At 26.3% G+C, this 20,927-nt stretch overlaps 1 protein-coding gene and 2 non-coding genes across 3 annotated transcripts in view; 2 read left to right on the forward strand and 1 right to left on the reverse strand.

Annotated features, from left to right (window-relative positions):
- Window positions 1–20,927, forward strand: part of js (jiangshi) — a 50,533-nt gene that overhangs the window by 23,367 nt on the left and 6,239 nt on the right. The window contains exon 2 of the mRNA XM_065498761.1: window positions 10,361–10,480. Within this exon, the coding sequence (XP_065354833.1) occupies window positions 10,400–10,480 (81 nt within the window). The 5' untranslated portion in view covers window positions 10,361–10,399. The remainder of the gene's footprint in view (window positions 1–10,360; window positions 10,481–20,927) is intronic.
- TRNAK-UUU (transfer RNA lysine (anticodon UUU)) lies at window positions 10,210–10,282 on the forward strand. The gene has a single exon. It is a non-coding gene; the product is annotated as a tRNA-Lys (tRNA).
- On the reverse strand, window positions 19,802–19,874 carry TRNAF-GAA (transfer RNA phenylalanine (anticodon GAA)). The gene has a single exon. It is a non-coding gene; the product is annotated as a tRNA-Phe (tRNA).

Consider the following 20,927-nt stretch of genomic DNA (forward strand, 5'->3'; position numbering starts at 1 on the left):
AAATTTTAAAAAATACCATTTTTGGGATTATCAATTTTTAGGAATTGGAGGATTCCCTTTGACCTTTTGAAACGTTTTTTACACTTTGTTATTTAGAATAACAAATTTAAAAAACGTTGAAAATTTCATTGAGTTTTGTTAATAAATCAAGATTTTATTACATACATATTTATTATGTTTTTAAAACTAAAATTTGTATCAAAATTTTAATAGGATTGCAAATATTAGGTACAATTTGATCCACATTTATAATCGAACTATTTTTTTATTAGGTATGTTAATTTTTGGTCTTTCAAGTCAATATCTCAATTCATAAATATGCCACTTTAAAACTCCGTCCTTCAAAAATATTACCCTTTTTCATATTTTAGTATAAAATGTCAAAACCAATGACTTGTTGTTGAATAAAATATTAATTTAAGGTGGCATATTTTTGAATATAATTGAGATATTGACTTGAATTTTTTTTTGTAAGACCAAAAATTAACTTATCTAAACAAAAAGTTCGGAATAAATGTAGATTAAATTGTTGTCCACATTTTCAATCCTATTAAAATTTGTATACTCGAATACTCTTTGTCTACACCCACGTCAAATTTTATCCCGACCGGACTAGCCATTTAGAAATGCCAGATTTATTTTCAAAAAATTTTAATTCTGCCCCACTGTGCCCAGATACATACATATATCGTCAGCAAACTTCAGTTGTTCAAGATCTCTTGTAATGATCCTCTACTTAACTCAACATTGTTGAGAAATAGAATTAAAAACATTGTGTTACAAGTTGTTATTTGCTAATAGCTCATCTTTTAGCAATTTTTATAAGTTTACGACGCAACGTTTGTTTCATTCCAAATGAACAATAATCAATTGCAAAAGATTTCATTTATGTAATAATGACAAGTATTTAGCAATTTCAAGAAAAATCCGACGATGATATAAAGATGGCAGAAAAATATTAATCTTTTAACAGCACGTGCTGATAGTTATAAAATAAAATGAAGACATATGTAGAAGATTACTTTAGTTTGAATGAAAAGAATACAGTAAAGTCATGAAGAGAGAAACTCTGAAAATTTAAGAACATAGTGGCTGCAGGAAAAGTTATTGCAAAATATAAATAAAGCAGTTTGTAGGCCTGAATTTTTAAAATAGAGTCTAAATTCGGTAGATGACTTCCCTTTAAGAATGACCAACAATATTAAGATATCATGTCAAGTCCATTATTTACAGTATTTACTGTTTGTCTAGTCTAGTGTTTCATTAATAAATAGTTAATTCCAAATTGCAACAAATCAAATGAACATTCATACATAAATATGTAAGAAAAAGTCATTAAATCACGTTTCTTCTAATGATCTAAAGATTTAAAATTGTTTATACCACCGCAAACGTAATGTACTCATTGGTAGTACATGTACAACTCCTCATATTTGCACCACAAAGTGCAAAGACCTTTTAGACAATCTTCAGATAAGACAGACAGACATACAGACTATAACGAAGATGTCACTGCAGCCATAAAGTTTATAAAAATCTAATCGTACTCGTACTATATGAGAGATATATTATGAGGTGGACAAACAGTAACACTAAAGGTACGGTCACACACAGCTAATATTTGACGTTTATCGTCAAATATTTCATTGCCTGAATCTGACCACAAATAAAATTTAGAGCAAACAACAAAACAGATGATTTTAGTCAAACAAAATTATTTGTCGGCAAACAAAATATTTTCTTAATGTGAACAAAGTGTGACCACTAGCTACATAAATACCTAAAAAATATATAATTTGATCTTGCAAATATTTTTAAGGTTAAAGCACTTATTTCGAATTGTAAAGTAATCATATTATTAGAGATTTATTGAATTTTGTTATCATATATTGAATTTAATTTTTCACTTTTTGTTTGACCAAACTGCTGCGAAAAAGAATCAGTAAATATATTTGCCGTGTGGTCACACTATATCAAACACTTTCATAAAATAATTGTTTGATCAAATAGAAAAAACAGAAAATTATTTGCTCAACATGGCGGAAAAATAGGAGCAGATTATTTAAATATTTTTCGTACTAAATTAAAGACACAAATTCACTATTTTTTTTTTAAACATAAATACATATTCAATGTTTCATGAATATTTGTTATTTAAATTATTTTCACTAAATAATTGCATCAATAAATGAAGTCTTCTTCTTCACATAAAAGTCATTCACCATAGGATGACATACTGGGAGAAAAACTAATTGAAGACATGAAGTCTATGTTGCGATTTTTACAATTTTATGCGATTTATATTTTTGTACGTTTAACATAGTCTGATGTTTGATTATTTTTTATTTATACACGGAGTTTGTCTATTTTCAAAATTTAAAATTGCTCATATGTACATATGGAATATTAACTGAAATTTTATACAGATTGAATTTAAAATCAAAGAAAATTTTTTATACATACATAAATAGTATGAATTGATTGTAATTAAAAAATAATTCTTAAACAGTATGATCTGTTTAATTTTTTTTTACTACAGAAGAAGAGTTGTCTAATAGCATTTTTCACTTTTCTGATTTTAGTATCATAAAAAAATTTTTATTATAAATTTTTAGATAATGCGATTGAATTGGAATTAATTAAAAATTTATGTAAAAAAGGTAAACATTTCCATAAAATTTAACAATATTTGTGAACATGTTCTTATTCTGAATGAAAAAAGTTTGGAAAAAGTCGTGTTCGATTAATAATATGTATTAAAAAACCAATAAGCATTTTTACTGGAATTCAAGTTGATAGCAAGTGTAATTCAAGCCTTGAGTTATAGTCAAGCAATTGAATTACAGTTGTATTACACTTTATTTCAATAGCATTCTCCAGTAAAAAGGAAACATAAATTCAAGCCATATGTTTTTTGTTTGAAAAATATTTAATATTTCAAATATTTTTCAAGTATAAAATATGATTACATTTCCATTCAATTTCAATTATGAATTGTGATAGTAATATAATTTAATAAATAAACATTTAATAATTATATTATTAAATTGTTCAAGCTTGTGTTCTTTTCGCGATTTGTTTTCATTATTTAGCGATTTTTAATTTAAGATATAGCAACACTACTTTTGCGATAACACATGATACAACAGCTGTTATTTGACGCTGTTTGATCTTGCAAATGAATTGCAAGATCAAATAAAAAAATACCCAAAATGCAGGAAAATATTTGCTGTTTAGTGGTCACACATTGGTCACATTACAAGAATGTTTTCATATTGGCAAATAAATTTGTTTGACCAAATTCAGCTGTTTTCTTGTTTGCAGTGCAAAAATATTTTGTGTTCAAACTAGAAACATAAAATATTTGACGCTTAAATAAAAGTACTGAAATTTCATAACTCTTTCAAATGTAAAGCAAAATCTGGTAATATTTTACTTTCTAGAAATGTCTTTTTTATTGATGAAAGAAATTAAAGTTGTTTTGCAGCTTTATTTAATAATTATTTAGAACAAATATTACCATAAATGTGACCACAAGTCAAATATATTTTCCCCTTTGTGTGTTTGATAGTATTTCGGTGTAGTTTGATTAAACAAATATGGCAAATAAATGTGTACAGTGTGAACACAAAATCAACCCATGAATTATTTGATGTAGTTTTGATCAAACACATGAAACATCTTGTGTCAAATAATTTGCGTAGTCTGACCCTACCTTAAGCAATGCATTCTTTCAATTTCAATAACATTTTTAATGAAGCATTTTGTTTTTGAATTGATAATAAATACATAAATCAATTGTATGAATTTATTTTTATTTATATGTACATTTTATAATGATTTCAAAAATTAAAATAAAAAAATACATTTCAATTAAGAATCTTTAACTTAAACTTCTGTTGCTTTAAAATTAATGATGATTTTGTATAAATAATAAAGCTGTACATGAAAATAACTAAATTCATAAAAGCTAATTTACAAACAAAACAAAAAGAAGATAAAAAATCTAAAAAGAAATATTACTAAATAATAGACTTGGAACATGAAATCTTCATGTATAAAACACATTTAATTTGTTTGAAAAAAGTGTTGGAAAAAAGTCTTTACTGATGTGTTGTCCAACCCATCACTGCCAACCAAATTGTCCGCCTGATGACTATAATTTAAAATAATTTGCCTGAAATTAATAAAACTAATAAAAAATCAAACCAGAAGTAATTGCTTTTATATAAAATTTATTTTATTTTAAACAAAAGCCCACATTATGGTTGATGTGTGAGAAACTTAATTAAACTAATTAGAACATTAATAAGGAAGACATGCGTGTGTATTGTAGTTAATGACAATAATTGCCTTTAATTTAAAACATATAGAGTATTATTAAGATTGGCTCTACCTGTCGGTTTTTAATTTAAATTTTTTAAAAAAAATCCTATTAATACTTGAGGTTATCAGTGCAAAAGTGGTGTAACCCCAAACTATTTATTTAGTGGTATATTCAACTTACACCACTTTTGCTACATTACATTGTTATATTAAGCTATGTACAAAAACGATTTTTCAGCTCCATCTGCTTTAGAATACCAAAAGGTAGCATACGCCAGTTTTGTATTGATAGTTGGTAATGTAAGGACTGTATGTAACACCAGAACAGCAACCAAAAAATTAAAACAGGTATATACAGTTTAAATAATATATTCAGCCCCACTGAAACTACAGGCTAGACTATAGACCAGGCTAGGCTTGACTATAGTCCATACTAGATGTAGTAGGCATTATGACTATCTATTGCTTGTGTCGTAAAACAAGCAATAGATAGTCTTAATGCTGTATATACCTGTTTTCATTTAATAAACGAGGCCATCACAGCAAAAGTGGTGTAACCCACAATTTTTTTTGGGTTACACCACTTTTGCGAAGATGTGGATAACATTTTGAAAATGTTAGCAAGTTAGAGGATAACGTATGACTTCAAAATGAGGGATTTACAGTAGATGGTGTATCTTTTTATGTTATTTTGAAGGGTACACATCTGTAATTTATTCACACTTAGTTGTTGAACATTTTGGTGTAAACAACAAAGTTTTTTTTGCTTCGAAAATGTCGAGAAGTTTTTCTTTACTTCTTTAATTTGAAACACACCGATTGCAAACAAAATCTTATGGTAAATGTATTCCATTGGTTTCAATGTGTGAAAGATAATTTGTTGAATTCAGAAGTGATGATTTTGACATGGAAGACAAAGATTGCCCTGGCCAACCAAAAAAGTTTGAAGAGCAAGAATTGAAGGCATTACTATTAATGTCAAACTCAAAATGATCTTGCCGAATCATTGGGAGCTACTCATGAAGCAATTACAAAAAGTTTGACAGCAGCAGGATTCATCCAAAAGCAGGGAAATTGCTTACCATAAGAATGTTGGTTTTGTATGTCTGAAATGCTGCTTGAACGCTATAAATGAAAATCATTTTTGCACCAAATCATTACTTGTGATGAAAAATGGATCCATTACGATAACCCAACGAGTAAGGGATCGTATGTGAAGCCCTGCCAACCAGCCGAACCAACACCAAAGCTAAATATCAATGGCGCTAAGGTAATGCTCTGTATTTGGTGGGACCAAGAGGGTCCTATCTATTATGAGCTGCTGAAACCTAGCCAGATCACCACAGGAAACCTGTACCAAATATAACTGATTCGTTTGAAACTGACATTGGCCGAAAATAGCCCAGAATATGCGGACAGACATGAAACCGTAATATTCCACTATGACAACGCTAGGCCACATGTTGCAATATCTGTTAAAAACTATTTAGAAACAAGTGGTTGGTAAGTTCCGCCTTAACAGCCTTACAATCCAGACCTTGCCCCGTCCGACTACTATTTGTTTCGATCGATGCAGAACAGTCTTTCTGGGATGCGCTTCACTTCAGAACTGAGTATCCGAAATTGTATTGATTCGTTATTGGCCTCAAAAGATGAGCAGTTCTTTTGGAGCGAAATCCATAAATCTTAAATGCCAGAAAGATGGGAAAAGGTCATAGCTAACAATAACCAATACTTTGAATTAATTTATGTATATTGTGCAAATGTTTCAAAATAAAAGCTAAAAATTTAAAAAAAAATACCGAATTTTTTAGTTATACATAAAATGCGGTATTTTTTCCAATTTTAACTATTTTTTACTATAATTGAATTGCAACAAAGCCAAAATGTATTTAATATTGTTGTGTAAGAACCGTCCATTATAGTTTTTTGATTTCAAAATTCAAATTCAAAATTCAAATGTTAAATATATTGTAATTTATTTAACAATTGTTTAAAATAAAAATCATCATTAAGCCTAAATTAAACAAGCGTTTGTATAGTAATTATTTTGTAATTATATTTATGTAATAAAGTAAATTGAAAATTTTAAATTGAAATGTTATAATGAGGTGTTTACAAAATTCCCATTGTATTGATCGTTAAACTTTGTTAAACAAATAAGTGATTTAAAAATATTCGTTTAACTAAATTTAAACTTATTTCAGACCTTTTAATAAAATTTAAACTTAGTTTAAGTAAATAATGGTATCCTTATTATAGCTTAAACTTAGTTTATGAAATAACTGTATCTAAAATCTAAGATTAATTAAACTGTAATTGTAAGTTAACCTCAAATTTAAGCAAACACTTTCAAACTATTGTTCCTCCTCAAAGTTCACCTTAAATTTTTTTTATTCGCTTGAATGATTTATACTTTTAAAATTGTGACAGATTGTTGTCTATTGTCAAACATATTCATCACTTATTCTCATTATATCAAACTATTTAAAAAACAAAACATCTCGTACTTAACTCATAAATCTATTAGTGTCTCTTGTTTAATTTTTTTTTTTCTTCATATTTTCTTAATGAAGAAATGTTTTTTTTAAATATTTATTTATACAATAAATAAACAAACTAGTCTTTAATGAAACATCTTGGTAGCGTTTTTCATAATCTTTTGTTTTAGCAAAAATTCTGTAGTTTGCGTCAAAAAATATAATTAATAGCGCTACTTTTATGTCATTTTTTTCACTCTGCAAATTAAAATAATTAAGCAATTAAAGAAACAGACTAGACAGTCGAGAAAAGGTACTAAAAATATTTGAAGAAATAATGTGATGAAACATGAAATAATAAATAATACATCGTCGTTAATTTGCGACAAGATTGTCATAACTCAGAATTTGTCATTTTTTAGTACTAAAAAAAACAATATACTAATTCCTTATATAGATATGAGAGAGATTTATTATCATGATATTATTTTTCCACAAAGGCGATTGGGATAAAAGTTTATTAAAAAACAATTAACCCTCATATTATGTTCGGGGGTGTCGAATATAGCAATATAAATAAACCCTTCATCTTATTATACTTTAACAATGAAATGGGTTTTGGAGAAATATATAGCTTTCATTTGATATACATATTGTCTATGTACAGAAATAAATTTTCGAGATAAATTCAGAAATGTTTTCCAAAATTGAGCTAATGGGCATTTGGAAATTTTACTATATTTTTGGAGTTATGATTTTCTTATCGCAAACGAGCAATGTTATTTTAAGATATACATATGTATAAATCATAATTAAGTTTATATCGATTGGTTCCATAGATGTTGTTGATTTGTTGTAGCAATATTTTCTGTTTTATAATTATATCATTAAATTTCTTAACTACCATTTCGTGTTTAAAATAAACATTGTTTTTTGATGACATAAAATTCTATCCAAATCAAAAAGTGACTTGGTAAATATTATGGCAAATCGTCAGCTTCAAATTAAATTAAGCAAGTTAAAGTGCTATATATACAAAATAAAAATATGTTGAAACATTTTTTTGGTTACAAAATAATTCGGGTTAAAATTAGTATTTTTCCCATTGTAGGACGACTTACTGTGACCCTATATACACCGTTGTAAAGGTCTTGGAAATATCTAATAGATATTATATATCAGATATTATCTATCATTAATAGGGTTTTTAATTTCCCGACCTTTTGATTCCCGGAAATCGGGAAATTTTTTTCTACATTCCCGGGTACTCGGCTATTCCCGAAATATATGAATAATGATAGTGTAAATTAGGAATATTGTAGCCAACCCACATACACCTACCTGTATTTATTTGCAAATAAAATATCTTAATTTGTACAGCATACTTTAGTGAGCTTTTTAATTACAGTCTCAAAAAAAAATTTCCGAGTTTTACCTGAATTTTTTTTCATTACAAACCATATCCTGAAAATTTCGAATCGAACAAAAAAAAAACAGCAAAATCGCTCCAGCCGTTCTCACGTGATGTCATTACATACATGGACCATTTAATTTTTATACCCTTCACCTTCGTGAGAAGGGTATATATAAGTTTGTCATTCCGTTTGTAATTTCTACATTTTTCATTTCCGACCCTATAATCGATTAAGCCATGTCCGTCTGTCTGTTGAAATCATTTTTCTGAAGACCCCAATTATCTTCGGGATCCAAATATTCAATAATTCTGTCAGACATGGTTTCGAGAAGTTTGCTATTTAAAATCAGCAAAATCGGTCCATAAATAACGGAGATATGAGCAAAAAACCAAGACAGCATCGATTTTTGACCTATATCTGGATTACTAAGACATTAATAAAGACAATATGGATATCTAATGATAGATATTTGCAACGACGTATATAAGACCATAGTAAGTTGGACCTACAATGGGTCAAAATCGGAAAAAAAAATTTTAACCCGAATTTTTTTTTCACACAAAAAAAATTTTTTTTCAATTGAATAAAAAGTTAATCATTTAATAAATTTTTGAAGTTATTTTGTTATGGATTTGAAGAAGAAATTTAAAGAAATTAGAATGATTCAATAAGAAATAAATAATGAATTCAATTTTAAATTTTCATACGAAAAACCCAAAATTAATAATAAGCGGTCGGTCTATTATTGCCGAGATATAAGCAAAAACAGTAAAAAACTTTTTACTGTTTTTTTGGTGAAAAAATAGAGTTCTAATTTGTTTTTTTATGTATTTTCGTCAGTTTTTAATTCGGGATTCCCGACTACAAATCCCGGGAATCGGGTAGTGAAAAATTGGTAAAATTCCCGGGAAATTTATACCGGGAATTCCCGGGATAAAAACCCTAATCATTAGATATCCATATTGTCTATATTAATGACTTAATGACTTAGGTTGCTCAGGTTTTTTTCCTTTTTATTCCGTTTTGCTCGATTCAGTTGAATGTTCTCAAATTTGCGGTTTATAGGTACTAAATTTTTGGTTATAAAATTTACATAAAAATGTAATATACAATTGCTATGACAATCAAACTCTATATTAATTGAGTATTCAAAGTCAGGAAATTAGAATTGGTTCTTAGAAAAATGTCAAATAAATCGTGTGGTGAAAAAAATAAACAAAACTAAACTCCTAAATAACTATTTATAACAACTACAATTTTAAAAACAACTTTTAACAATTTGTTAACTTTTAAATTTGAAATTTCCGTTTCATGATATTGACTATTGTTCTATGCAAAACTAATGACACTAACAACAAAACCAAAATAAAATACAAAAAACGAATCTACGAAATTAACCAAAATTCTCGTATATATACGTACAAGGTACAACCTATAAAAACTGCACCTGTCTAAGACTGTCACAGCTAATTTGTGTTTAATTGCAGTAAGTTTTTGTTTAAAGATCTTTTTTTAGAAAACACAAACTTAATTGTTGGGTTTTTTGTTTTAGAACTTTTTTTTGTTGTGATGAGAATAAACAGGGAGACTAAAAAAGCCAAATTTATCTAAGATCGGAAATCTTAAAATGTTAAACAAACAGTTGTTGTGGTTGTACACACGTATGTTCTATCAGATTAAAACAAACAAAAAAAATAATTACAAATATCATTATTGTAACTTCAGTTGAAAAATATATATTTGTAGCTTCCTTCTATTTGAATTCAATGAAGAAATAAAAACAATCGGTTTTTTCACTCATAATTTAAAGGTGACAAATTCAAGAGATTGACAGCCAGTCATTTATTAGATTGTCTAAAAATAACCCTTAAGAATAATAACAGCACACACATTTATAGATACACAACAGCACTACATGTTACAGAGAATTCTTAGTCTCTTTCTTGTGTTGTTCTTTATATTTGACATTTGGCATACGAATAGCATGTGCCCGGGTAGCTCAGTCGGTAGAGCATTGGACTTTTAATCCAAGGGTCCAGGGTTCAAGTCCCTGCTCGGGCGAGTTTAATTTTTTTTATTTTATTTTTTAATTTTATTTATATTTTAAACTTTTATTTAATTTTTTTCTTTTTATTTCAGTTAACTGTCTTCCTCCCCCTCAGGCATCATTTTCACACTATGGTAAATCATAATTGGTTTTTGGCCACAGTGCTACTGTGGCTGTTACTTTGCTATCACAACTTGTGTATAAATGCTCAGGTGGGTCAACATTTTATAAAACAATAAACTTATTTTACAAAAACTGTATATTATTATTAATAATGATGTGAAAATGAATAATTTGTTATGTAAATTTTCAAGAAAAAAAAAACTGTAAAACAAACAAAAATGCAAAAAAGAAATTATTTATCAAGGAATTTTAATGAATATTATTAACACAACAACTTAAATAACAAATCATCTAAGTATTTGTACATTTTTACTTCAGCATTTTTTCGCTTTCCGTTTGTTTAGTAGTAATTAGTGTTGATTACGACGATTTTAAATAAAATAATCATATTTTAATATGATCGGTAGTTATTAATCAAAGCAAATTTGTCTTGAAATGTAAATGTTTCCGTAATTCAATGTAAAGCTTATTTTATAATGTTATTAACCTAAAGCTTACATTTATCACTTAATTAAAAGATTTGTCATCAAAAGAACTGTTGAAATTAATTAGACATACATAAATGGAAATTTGTCAAATAAAATAATTCAGCTAATTTGAAAAGAAAAGTACAATACATAATTAAATACCAGACAATCTGTTTAATACAGCTTATGTCCCAAAGTAATTTTCACTAATGTCTAATTATATGTCTGACTTAAATTTAAATATTTATGGATCTTTTAATACGAATGTGCGCTAGTAATGCAAATATAAGTTAAAAGGTTACTTTATATATCCCAAGTAAACTGTCGCAAGGGTTGCTAATCGAGAATTTTTTCAGTGTTTTCTCCACAGATAAAACATTTTAAAATTTATTTTCTCAAAATTTTTTAAATTTGTTTGTTAAAATTGTTTTTTAATTTCTTAGTAATTAGTTTTACAAACAAAATTCGGGTTAAAAATACTTTTCCCGATTTTGAACCAGGACAAACTCGATTTTTTGTCTATTTTTGATCTATATATGGATTACTATGTCATTAATATAGACAATATGGATATTTAATGATAGACATTTCAAAGTAATTTGCAACGACGTATATAAGGCCATAGTAAGTTGGATCAACAATGGGTTAAAGTCAGGAAAAATATATTTTAACCCGATTTTTTTTCAACAACAAAATTTTTTCTGTCAATAAATAAAAAAATACAAGATTCGTCACATTCTCTCCTCTAATAAATTTAAATTTGAGATTTTTTGAAAAAAAAATTTAAATTTGTTTACCTAAAAATATTTAAAATTTTTATTTTAAAGTATAATTTGTTTCATAGTTTCATTCAAATATGAAACAGACTGCACTGTAGGAAGCCAACATTACTCCTGTAATTCGCGAGATACTGGTAGAAATGCTGGAAATTGTAATCGAAAATTTGAACTACCGTATGCACCATCTACAGCGTATACGCAGCCAATATTTGAATGAAATTATCTTTAAAAATTCCGACATCCAATTTATTAAAATTTGTACAAAATTTTTTTTTTTTAATTTTTATATGAAAACTTTCCGCGCCTGGTTTGGTTTAATACATTTTACTACTGGAGCGATTTTTCTGTATATACACGCAGAGAAAAAATATAGTTGGGCATGGTTACTGTAACCATTTCAATATTGTTACAAGTTTTTTAACTATATTATAGTCACAGTAACCAATTACATGATTGTGGTAACAATAATATGGTTAATTTACGATTCACATGATTGTATCAACCATATATATGGTTACAGTAAACAAATAAATGTTTGTGACGACCATTCATATGATGAATGACTTATCATATTATATTGCTCTCGACTTAAGGCTTATCATAATCTGAGAATAATATATTATGATAAAATTATTCATCATAAATATGGTTGTCACAAACATATACTTGTTTACTGTAACCATATATATGGTTGATACAATCATGTGAATCATAAATTAACCATATTATGGTTATCACAATCATGTAAATAGTTACTGTGACTATAATATTGTTAAAAATCTTGTAACACTATTTATATGGTTACAGTAACCATGCCCAATTATATTTTTTCTCTGCGTGTAGGCTTCGTATTTAGATTAATACAGCTGAGGTCCGCTGACCCTCAGTGAATTCATGTGTAGTTGTTTATCTTTGATGTATCGTGATCTACAGATTTGTTTTTAAACATGAAAATATTTCACCTACAATCTAACAAATAATTACATTGCATTTCATCCCTTTTCCACAGGCATCACTCTAATCGTTTTAGTAGCTTTTTATTATACATAAATAAATTAAAATCAATTAACAAAAGATTCCAAACGGCAGAAAAACGTGTAGACGTTATAATTAAATCACGTTTTTCCACATTTTTTTCAATTTCATTTAATTATATAGCTTTCTATAGTTCAATGCATGATTGAGAGAATTTCTAAGATTAAATACTTGGAAATTTTTTATCAATAAATCATACTGGTGGTATAAATTATTTAAATAGATTTACTACTACGTTGCATTTTAAACATTTTGTAAAACTACATTGTTTTGTTATCATTAGATTTTAATTTCCTAGTTTTTAATGACAATATTAAGTTACATATTTTCCTTCTCGTATTATTTGGATAAAGCCCATATTTATTTTAAAAACATCTCTGTATAGGATGAATGTGAAATGCTATTGTTTAAATTCATTTGTTAGAAAACTTAAATGTAAAGTATTTATGTTTTAGTAATTTATTTGTGTATTTCTACGTGCAAAATGAGATTGGAATCTTTTTACAAAAATCACGTTTTATTTAATTGTGTTTTTAGGTTTCAGAAAAATTTTATTAATTGGCAATTGTTAGGAGAAAATAAAGAAATTATTTATATTTAAAGATTCATATCTGTCACATGTTGTATTAATTAAACGTCATTTTATAATTAAATTGTTGGAAAATAGCAGACCTGGAATGAGGCAAATTTATCCGAAACCGAAAAAGCAATTAGCAGAAAACGACAACTAAATCATTCGATTAGCAATATATTCGATTGTCCTAACAAATCGTTATAGCTTTGTTTAGTTAAAATTATATTTTTAAGAACACTGAACTAAATTTTACAGCAATGCTTAATATTTTTTTTTGCATACAATTTGAGGTTCATAATGAAACTTTATTCTTTTTGTTGTTCTTTCAATAACCAAACAAAAAAACGTATTGAAAATTAGTGTTTTAATGCCCTTAGGTTGTAAAAGCTTTAAATTTATTTGCAAACATGTGTAAAAGATACAACAATTAAATGAAAATTCTACTAAAGTTTTGTACACATCTCTGCCTAATGCCAAACACTTTTCTAACTATTGTACAATTGACTGAGACTATGTAAATTCACGTAAGTACTTGCTGTGTTCACTCAAGTATGAATTTCGAGAATAGATACTGGTCGCACGGCCAACTTTATAAGTTTTATGTCGAATGTCTTGAGGAAAATCTTCAAAAATTAAGGTGAAGGTTAAAAGAAAATCATTTAATAAGAAATAAACAAACAAACAAAATAACACTAATTTCGAACTAAAGACCAAATAAATTAACACCAACTGGTTTAAGTACTTTGATATACATACATATGTATGTATGAATCTCCTAGTTAATGACTTCAATTTATTATATCAATTGATTTGTTTTATACAAATTACATACAAATGTAGTAAATATAATAATATCTGTGTTTTTGTTTTTATTTGTTTTAAAAGTTACACATTTAAAAATGTGTGAACCGTGAAGTTGGCAGGGCGTCTGTCTAAGAGTAGACCCCCAGCGTTTAAAGTGTAATTTGATTGTTTGTATTTCATTTACAATGAGCTTCTATTGTAAACGTTTTTTTCTTATTATTTTTTATTACAAAACCTATTATTAAATTTAAGGCAGCTTTTATAACATAATTTGCATAAAAAATTACTGCTCCGCATGAGTTTCAGTAGGTATTTTTAAGATTGTTGGTTAAGAGATAAATGTGTGGCTCTTAAATGGAAATAACAATTTCTATTTAATAACAACAGTACTACTATAATTTATAAATGCAGGTTATGTTGCAATATTTAATCCTCTTATTACTCATATCACATTTCTTTTCTTTTTTGTTTTTATTTGAAAAATTGTAATTAATTAATCCTTGTTCTATTTGAGAGCACATATTTCTAATTAAATTGTAATCCAATTCACCCACATTTGTTTGTTATTAAGCTTATTTTAAGCTCATTAAAACCTGGTTTCAATTTTGTTAATAAACTCATTTCTATTTATTTTATTTTTTATTAACCGCCATTGACAAATTGTTATAAATTTATAATAATCATTAAATAGTTTATTGGCATCAAGCTGCTCCCATATAGGGGAATTTATAATTGGAGAAAATTTAAATCACAACAGTTTTAAAGAAGTTTTTTAATTATGTTGTTATTAATAAAATAAAATGTCCATACATTACAGATCTTATTCGTAATAAATTTAGTACTGCGAAATAATTTTCCTCTAAACTGTTTGATTTGACTATTTGATTATAAATATACTACCCTGTTTTCACTTCAACTCACTTTGAATAAGTTTTCAAATTATTTTTTTTTTAATTTTACAGAAATATTTTTAAAGTACCATTTTCATAAAAAAGTTTTGAAAAATTATATTATTACAACTATGTATAAATATCCTAAAAAATATGGTACTAATATAAAAAGTACTTTTTTTAAAAATCTAAAATATTTGAAATAATGTACCAAATGTTCTTTTTCGGATAACTGACTATAAAATATGAGTATTTTAGGTACTAATATTTTAAAAAAATAAAAATTTAATTTCGTTAAAAAAGCCTTTATCTGATTCCAAAATACTTTATATTTAAATTAGTTAGATCTATCTTAAACCAAATTTTGTTGTTGTGAACAACAAATTTAAAATTTAACAAGTAATGGAGCTATATTCGGCAGTGCTGAATCTTATATACCCTTCACCAAAATATACTTTAAAATAAATTTAAATATTTTTAGGTAATTTAAAAAAAAATTAATTTATATGTGAAAAAAATTTTATATCAAAAAAATTTTTTTGGGGGAAAAAAATTGGGGGTGAAAATATTTTTCCCGATTTTGACCCATTGTAGGCGCGACTTACTTCTATTATTGGATATCCATATATGACTTAGTAATCCAGATATATGAGAAGCCGCAGAACAAAAGGTATTTTTTCGAATTTTTTTACAGATTAATTTTTTGGTATTTTTATAATAGTTGGGTTGAAATCTTCTAGAAAATATCAATTTTCTAAAATTTTTAAATTTTCAAAAATAGGTCAAACATGACATTCCGTTTGTAATTTCTACATTTTTCATTTCCGACCCTATAAAGTATATATATTCTGGATCCTTATAGATAGCGGAGTCGATTAAGTCATGTCCATCTGTCTGTCTGTCTGTCTATCCGTCTATCTGTTGAAATCAATTTTCTGAAGACCCCAGATATCTTCGAGATCCAAATCTTCAATAATTTTGTCAGACATGCTTTCGAGAAGTTTGCTATTTAAAATCAGCAAAAACGGTCCATAAATAACGGAGATATGAGCAAAAAACCGGGACAAACTATTTCAAAGTCCATTGCAACGATGTAGATAAGGCTATAATAGTAAGTTGGACCTACAACCCGAATTTATTTTCATCATAATTTTTTTAAAAAAAAAATTAAAATTTGGAAACAACTTTTTTTTTAAAAAAAATTAAAAAACAATTTCGAAAAAAAAAATTTTGAAAAACAATTAAAAAAAAAATAAATTTTGTTTTTTTTGGTGAAGGGTATATAAGATTCGGCACAACCGAATATAGATCTCTTACTTGTTTAAGTACTTTTTGTGTTAAAGTTGTAAAGAAATTTTTTACTGTATAAAATCATTTAATTTGTATAAATTTAAATTTTTAAAGAAATAATACAAAGTAAAATTTTCAATTAAAAAAAAATAGTTTTTATTCAAATAATTTATTTTTGATAAAAATGTTGCTATTTTAGTATTAAAATAAAAAAGTACTAATTTGAAACTAAAGTACTATTTTATTTAAAAAATGTGAGCAACAAAATATACATTTATAAACATCAATTTATACAAAAATGGTACTAGCTTACAAGTTTCTTTCTAAAAAGTACTTTTTTAAAAAATGTATATAAATTGTGTAAATCTTACCCTAGAATATTTTGAAACAAATAATTTTAATGTAAAAATATTAATTTCAGTTTTAAGAAAAGTGCGCACTTTTGTACATGGTACTAACGTATGGTAATTTCTTTAGAAAAAGTACTTTTAAAATACTATAATTTAATGTGTAGAACAAAGTAAAAATATGAATTTGAACTGAAATGGTTCTTGTTCTATATTAAAAATAAAAAGTACATACTCTTTTAAAAATATGTAAAATAATTTCAAATTTTTAAAGAAATGGTACTAAAGTACTATTTTAATGCTTAAACATAATTTTGTAATCAAATTATTCGTATGCAAATAATCAATGTGTATCATTCTTAAAATTCTAAATTTTAAACAAATGTTATTAAATTATTATTTGATAAACAAATCGCTGGCTTAACAGCAAAGGCTCTAAGTCCGCTTTTTTTAGAAATTGAGATTTTAATGCAGTAATGTACAATAAGTAAAAATACATTGATTGCAAAGAAAAAAATTGGAGTTATATCGCATTTTGTTGTTGTTTTGTAGTGATGAGCAAAAACGCTTAGTCCAATTTATCACAATTTATCACAAGAAAAAGCTCTAAGTCCCTATAAAAAGTACAGTTTAACCATTTCCGTCAGATTGTTCGATGACATGTATTAAAATAAGTAACAAATAATGGTCGGTCATGCCCAACTATTATTTTCTTTTAAAATTTAATAAAGTAATTTTCGGAAGAGTGTCTTTTTTGGGAGCTATGACTACTAATTTTATCGAAATGTCTTCAAAAGTAATCGACTCTTAAAGTGATTCTGAGTCTATTGGTATAATTTAAGGTGGGTGTTAGACTAATATTTTTGGGCGTTTCAAACATCTACACAAACGTTATAGCTATGTGTATTCGGCTGTGCCGAATCTTATATATCCTTCACCAAATTGTACTTTAAAATAAAAATTTTAAATATTTTTACGTATACAAAATTTAAAAAAAAAAATTCAAAATTGTTTTTTAAAATTTAAAAAAAAACATTTTTTACCAATTTTTTTTTTCTAAATTGTTTTTTTATTTTTTTAAAATTATTAGTGAAAAACAAGTAGGAGAGCTATATTTGGATGTGCCGAATCTTATATATCCTTCTTAAAAAAGTTTTTTCCAAATTTTTTTTTTAAATTTTTGAAAATTTTTAAAATTTTTTTAAATTTTTAAAAATTAAAAAAAAGAATTTATGGCAAAAAAAAAATTTTGATGAAAAACAAAATTCGGGTTAAAATATAGTTTTCCTGATTTTGACCCATTGTAGGTCCAACTTACTATAGCCTTATATAAATCGTTGCAATGGACTCTGAAATTTCTATCATTAGATACCAATATTGTCTATATTAATGACTTAGTAATCCAGATATAAAAACTAGTAAATAAGAAATGAATGACAAGTTCTAAGAAAAAGACCTAAGTCCATAGAAAAAATACAAACTAAGCAATAGAAAAAGCTCTAAGTCCAAAAAACCTTTTATCTCGGCAAATACTTATGTTATCATTTTGCTTTTACGCACATCGAAAAGAAAGAAAAATACAAAAAAAATTGCGTTTACAGAATTCAAAAATATTTACTCAAAAAAAAGTTTGAATGTTTTTTGCTCTCCTTTAAAATTTTAAAATATGGACTTAGAGCCTTTGCATGCTAAGCCAGCGATATATTAAATTGAAATTAGTATGATTAGTTTTTAAACTATCCTAATGTTTAGCAAAATTTTATTGATTTTTCAGCTAAATTTTAAACAAATAAAATATGTATAAATACTAATGGCATGTCAAGTACTTAAGAACTGAACTTTTTATTTCAGTATCAATAAGCGTAAAACCTTTTTTCTATTGTTTTTACAACAATATTTGCGTTTTATTTTTTTGGAATTTCAATGATGTGTTGAAATTTTACAAATTGCCTTTTAAAATTTAAGTAAATCCTAAATGTTGTATTCAACATGCCCTTGCTAATATGCTAAATTACATAATAAATATCAATTTGCTGCAAATAATAAAAAAGTAGTTGAATTAAACCAAAAAAAAACTCAATTTATGCGTATAATTTTGTTTATAAATGTCATCTGGCGTAAACCAAAGTTTAGAGTTAAATTAGATATGAAAAAAATAACGTGAAAGAAAAAAATGGCTATAATTTATGCATAACTGTCGAATTGATTTCACTGTGTCATTTTCCACTAAATGGCAAACACGCAATAAAAATTTTTAAACACAAAATGTCAAAGTGTCTATTAATTAAAAGCACTGATTCATTTATTTATTCATTCATTCTGTTCTTTATAAGGGACATTGTTATATTTTTGTTCATGGATTTAAATGAAAACTCTGAGTTATTTTGAGGAGAGGCCAACCTTTAGATTTCAATTGTCTGTTTTTTTTTGTATTTTTGAAAGGCAAATAGCTTTGAAATATAAACTAGTTAAAACCTTAGATTTCCTGCACATTTCCTTGATTAAAAAAGAAATACATATTGAAAACAGATTTATTACATTTCTGTCTTAAGATCATAATTTATAAGATTAATCTTGTAAGATTATCTCCACTTTATGGTATAATTGAGGTATCTTGGTTACCTGTTTTAATTGTCATAACTCTTTTATAATATTTAGTATTATATTACAAAATATGTTTAAATATAAGAATTAAAAAAAATAAATTGATGATAAGCTTCTTATAGTTATTTATCTGTATTTCCTTTAAAAAAAAAAATTAAATAAAAAATCTAAAAGAAAATTTCTGTGTGTATTTAGAAACAAAACTTTAGAACTTAACAACCTTCAATATCATGTAGTTGTATTTTTCTTCATTCATATTTTTTCTTATATATTTTTTTTTTTGTTTTAAGTTCAAGGTAACATGTTTGTCTAAAAGTGCTAACTAGATAGATAGATATATAGATAGATTGTGGATGTTTTAAGAATTTCAAAACAAAACTCTTTTTAAGGCTTGGCGCAAATAATGAAAGATAGATTTGCTTTAGATCGTTAACATTATTCTTTGTTTTTGTACATATTTTCCATATTATTTATGAAGTAATTTGGTTGATTTGTATAAACAAGAAACAAATAACTGCAACTGCATCAAATAACAAGAATAATACAAGTAATGTCAAATAAAAAAAAAAAGAATGTCAATGATAAAATAATAAAAATAAAATTACAAAAAAAATATCGAATGCCGAAACCCGGGATCGAACCGGGGACCTTTAGATCTTCAGTCTAACGCTCTCCCAACTGAGCTATTTCGGCACATGGTGAGTGAGTGTGAAACACAGCAAATCAACATTGTACTCTTTGGTAAGAATTAAACATGTGTGCTTAAATGTGTAGTGGTAGTTTAGGGGTGGGTTTTGAGAATATTTATTTTTATCTATAGAATTAAAAACACTTGTTTAAATGACTGTTAGTTTGTTTTCACGATACAATAGCGGTATTCACAATCTTGTGGAAATAATCCAATAATAAAATACACACAAAAACCTTTGAATTTGCAATGATGGAATATCATTTCCACAAGATTGGAGTAACTCAGTGAATATCTTTATTGTGAATATGTCGTAGCCTGTATTGATAAGTTGACTACAGGCAAAGTTGCTTAGTAGAATAATTTCCCCCTACGATTTTATTTTTATTTTTTTTCAAATGCAAATGCATTAGTTAAAAAGTTAAAGTTATTGAAGCACTATATAAAAATTATGTCGAAAAATTTTGAGTTGATATTACTTGAACTAATTCTTATTACAAACTTGATGGGAAACTTTTGTCGCATGCTAAATCATACTAAAGATTTTAATAAAAAAATAATACAAATATTTCAATTAACAACTGTCAACAGAAGCGACTTTCTTCTATTTTAGTTTAAAAAAAGTCGCTATAAAAAATGATGTTCCAATTCACATATGTTTGTGTTATTTTCGATGCAGTTGGGAATTAGATTTTATTTATAAACCTATACCAAAATGCTATGGAAACATAAAAAAAGAAAAATTATTTATTTTTTAAATGCATGCAAATGTCGCGTTCTTGATCGTGTAAATGTTTATTAGTTTTTATGTGTATATTTTTTCATTATTTCTGTAGAATTTAAATTAAAAACATAATTTTTAGCGATTATTCGTAAACCCAAATACATCGTTATTCGATTAAGCAGAGAATAGCTAACCAAATATAGAAATTGTTAAACAAATACATAGTTGGTAAATTAAAAAAACCCATTCAGCGAAAATAACAAGAATCAAGTAAGAGAACAATATTCGATTGTGCCGAATCTTATATACCTTCACCATATTATATTTTAAAATA

Source organism: Calliphora vicina, chromosome 1 (assembly GCF_958450345.1).
Source record: "Calliphora vicina chromosome 1, idCalVici1.1, whole genome shotgun sequence".
In the NCBI taxonomy this organism is placed as follows: Eukaryota; Metazoa; Arthropoda; class Insecta; order Diptera; family Calliphoridae; genus Calliphora; species Calliphora vicina.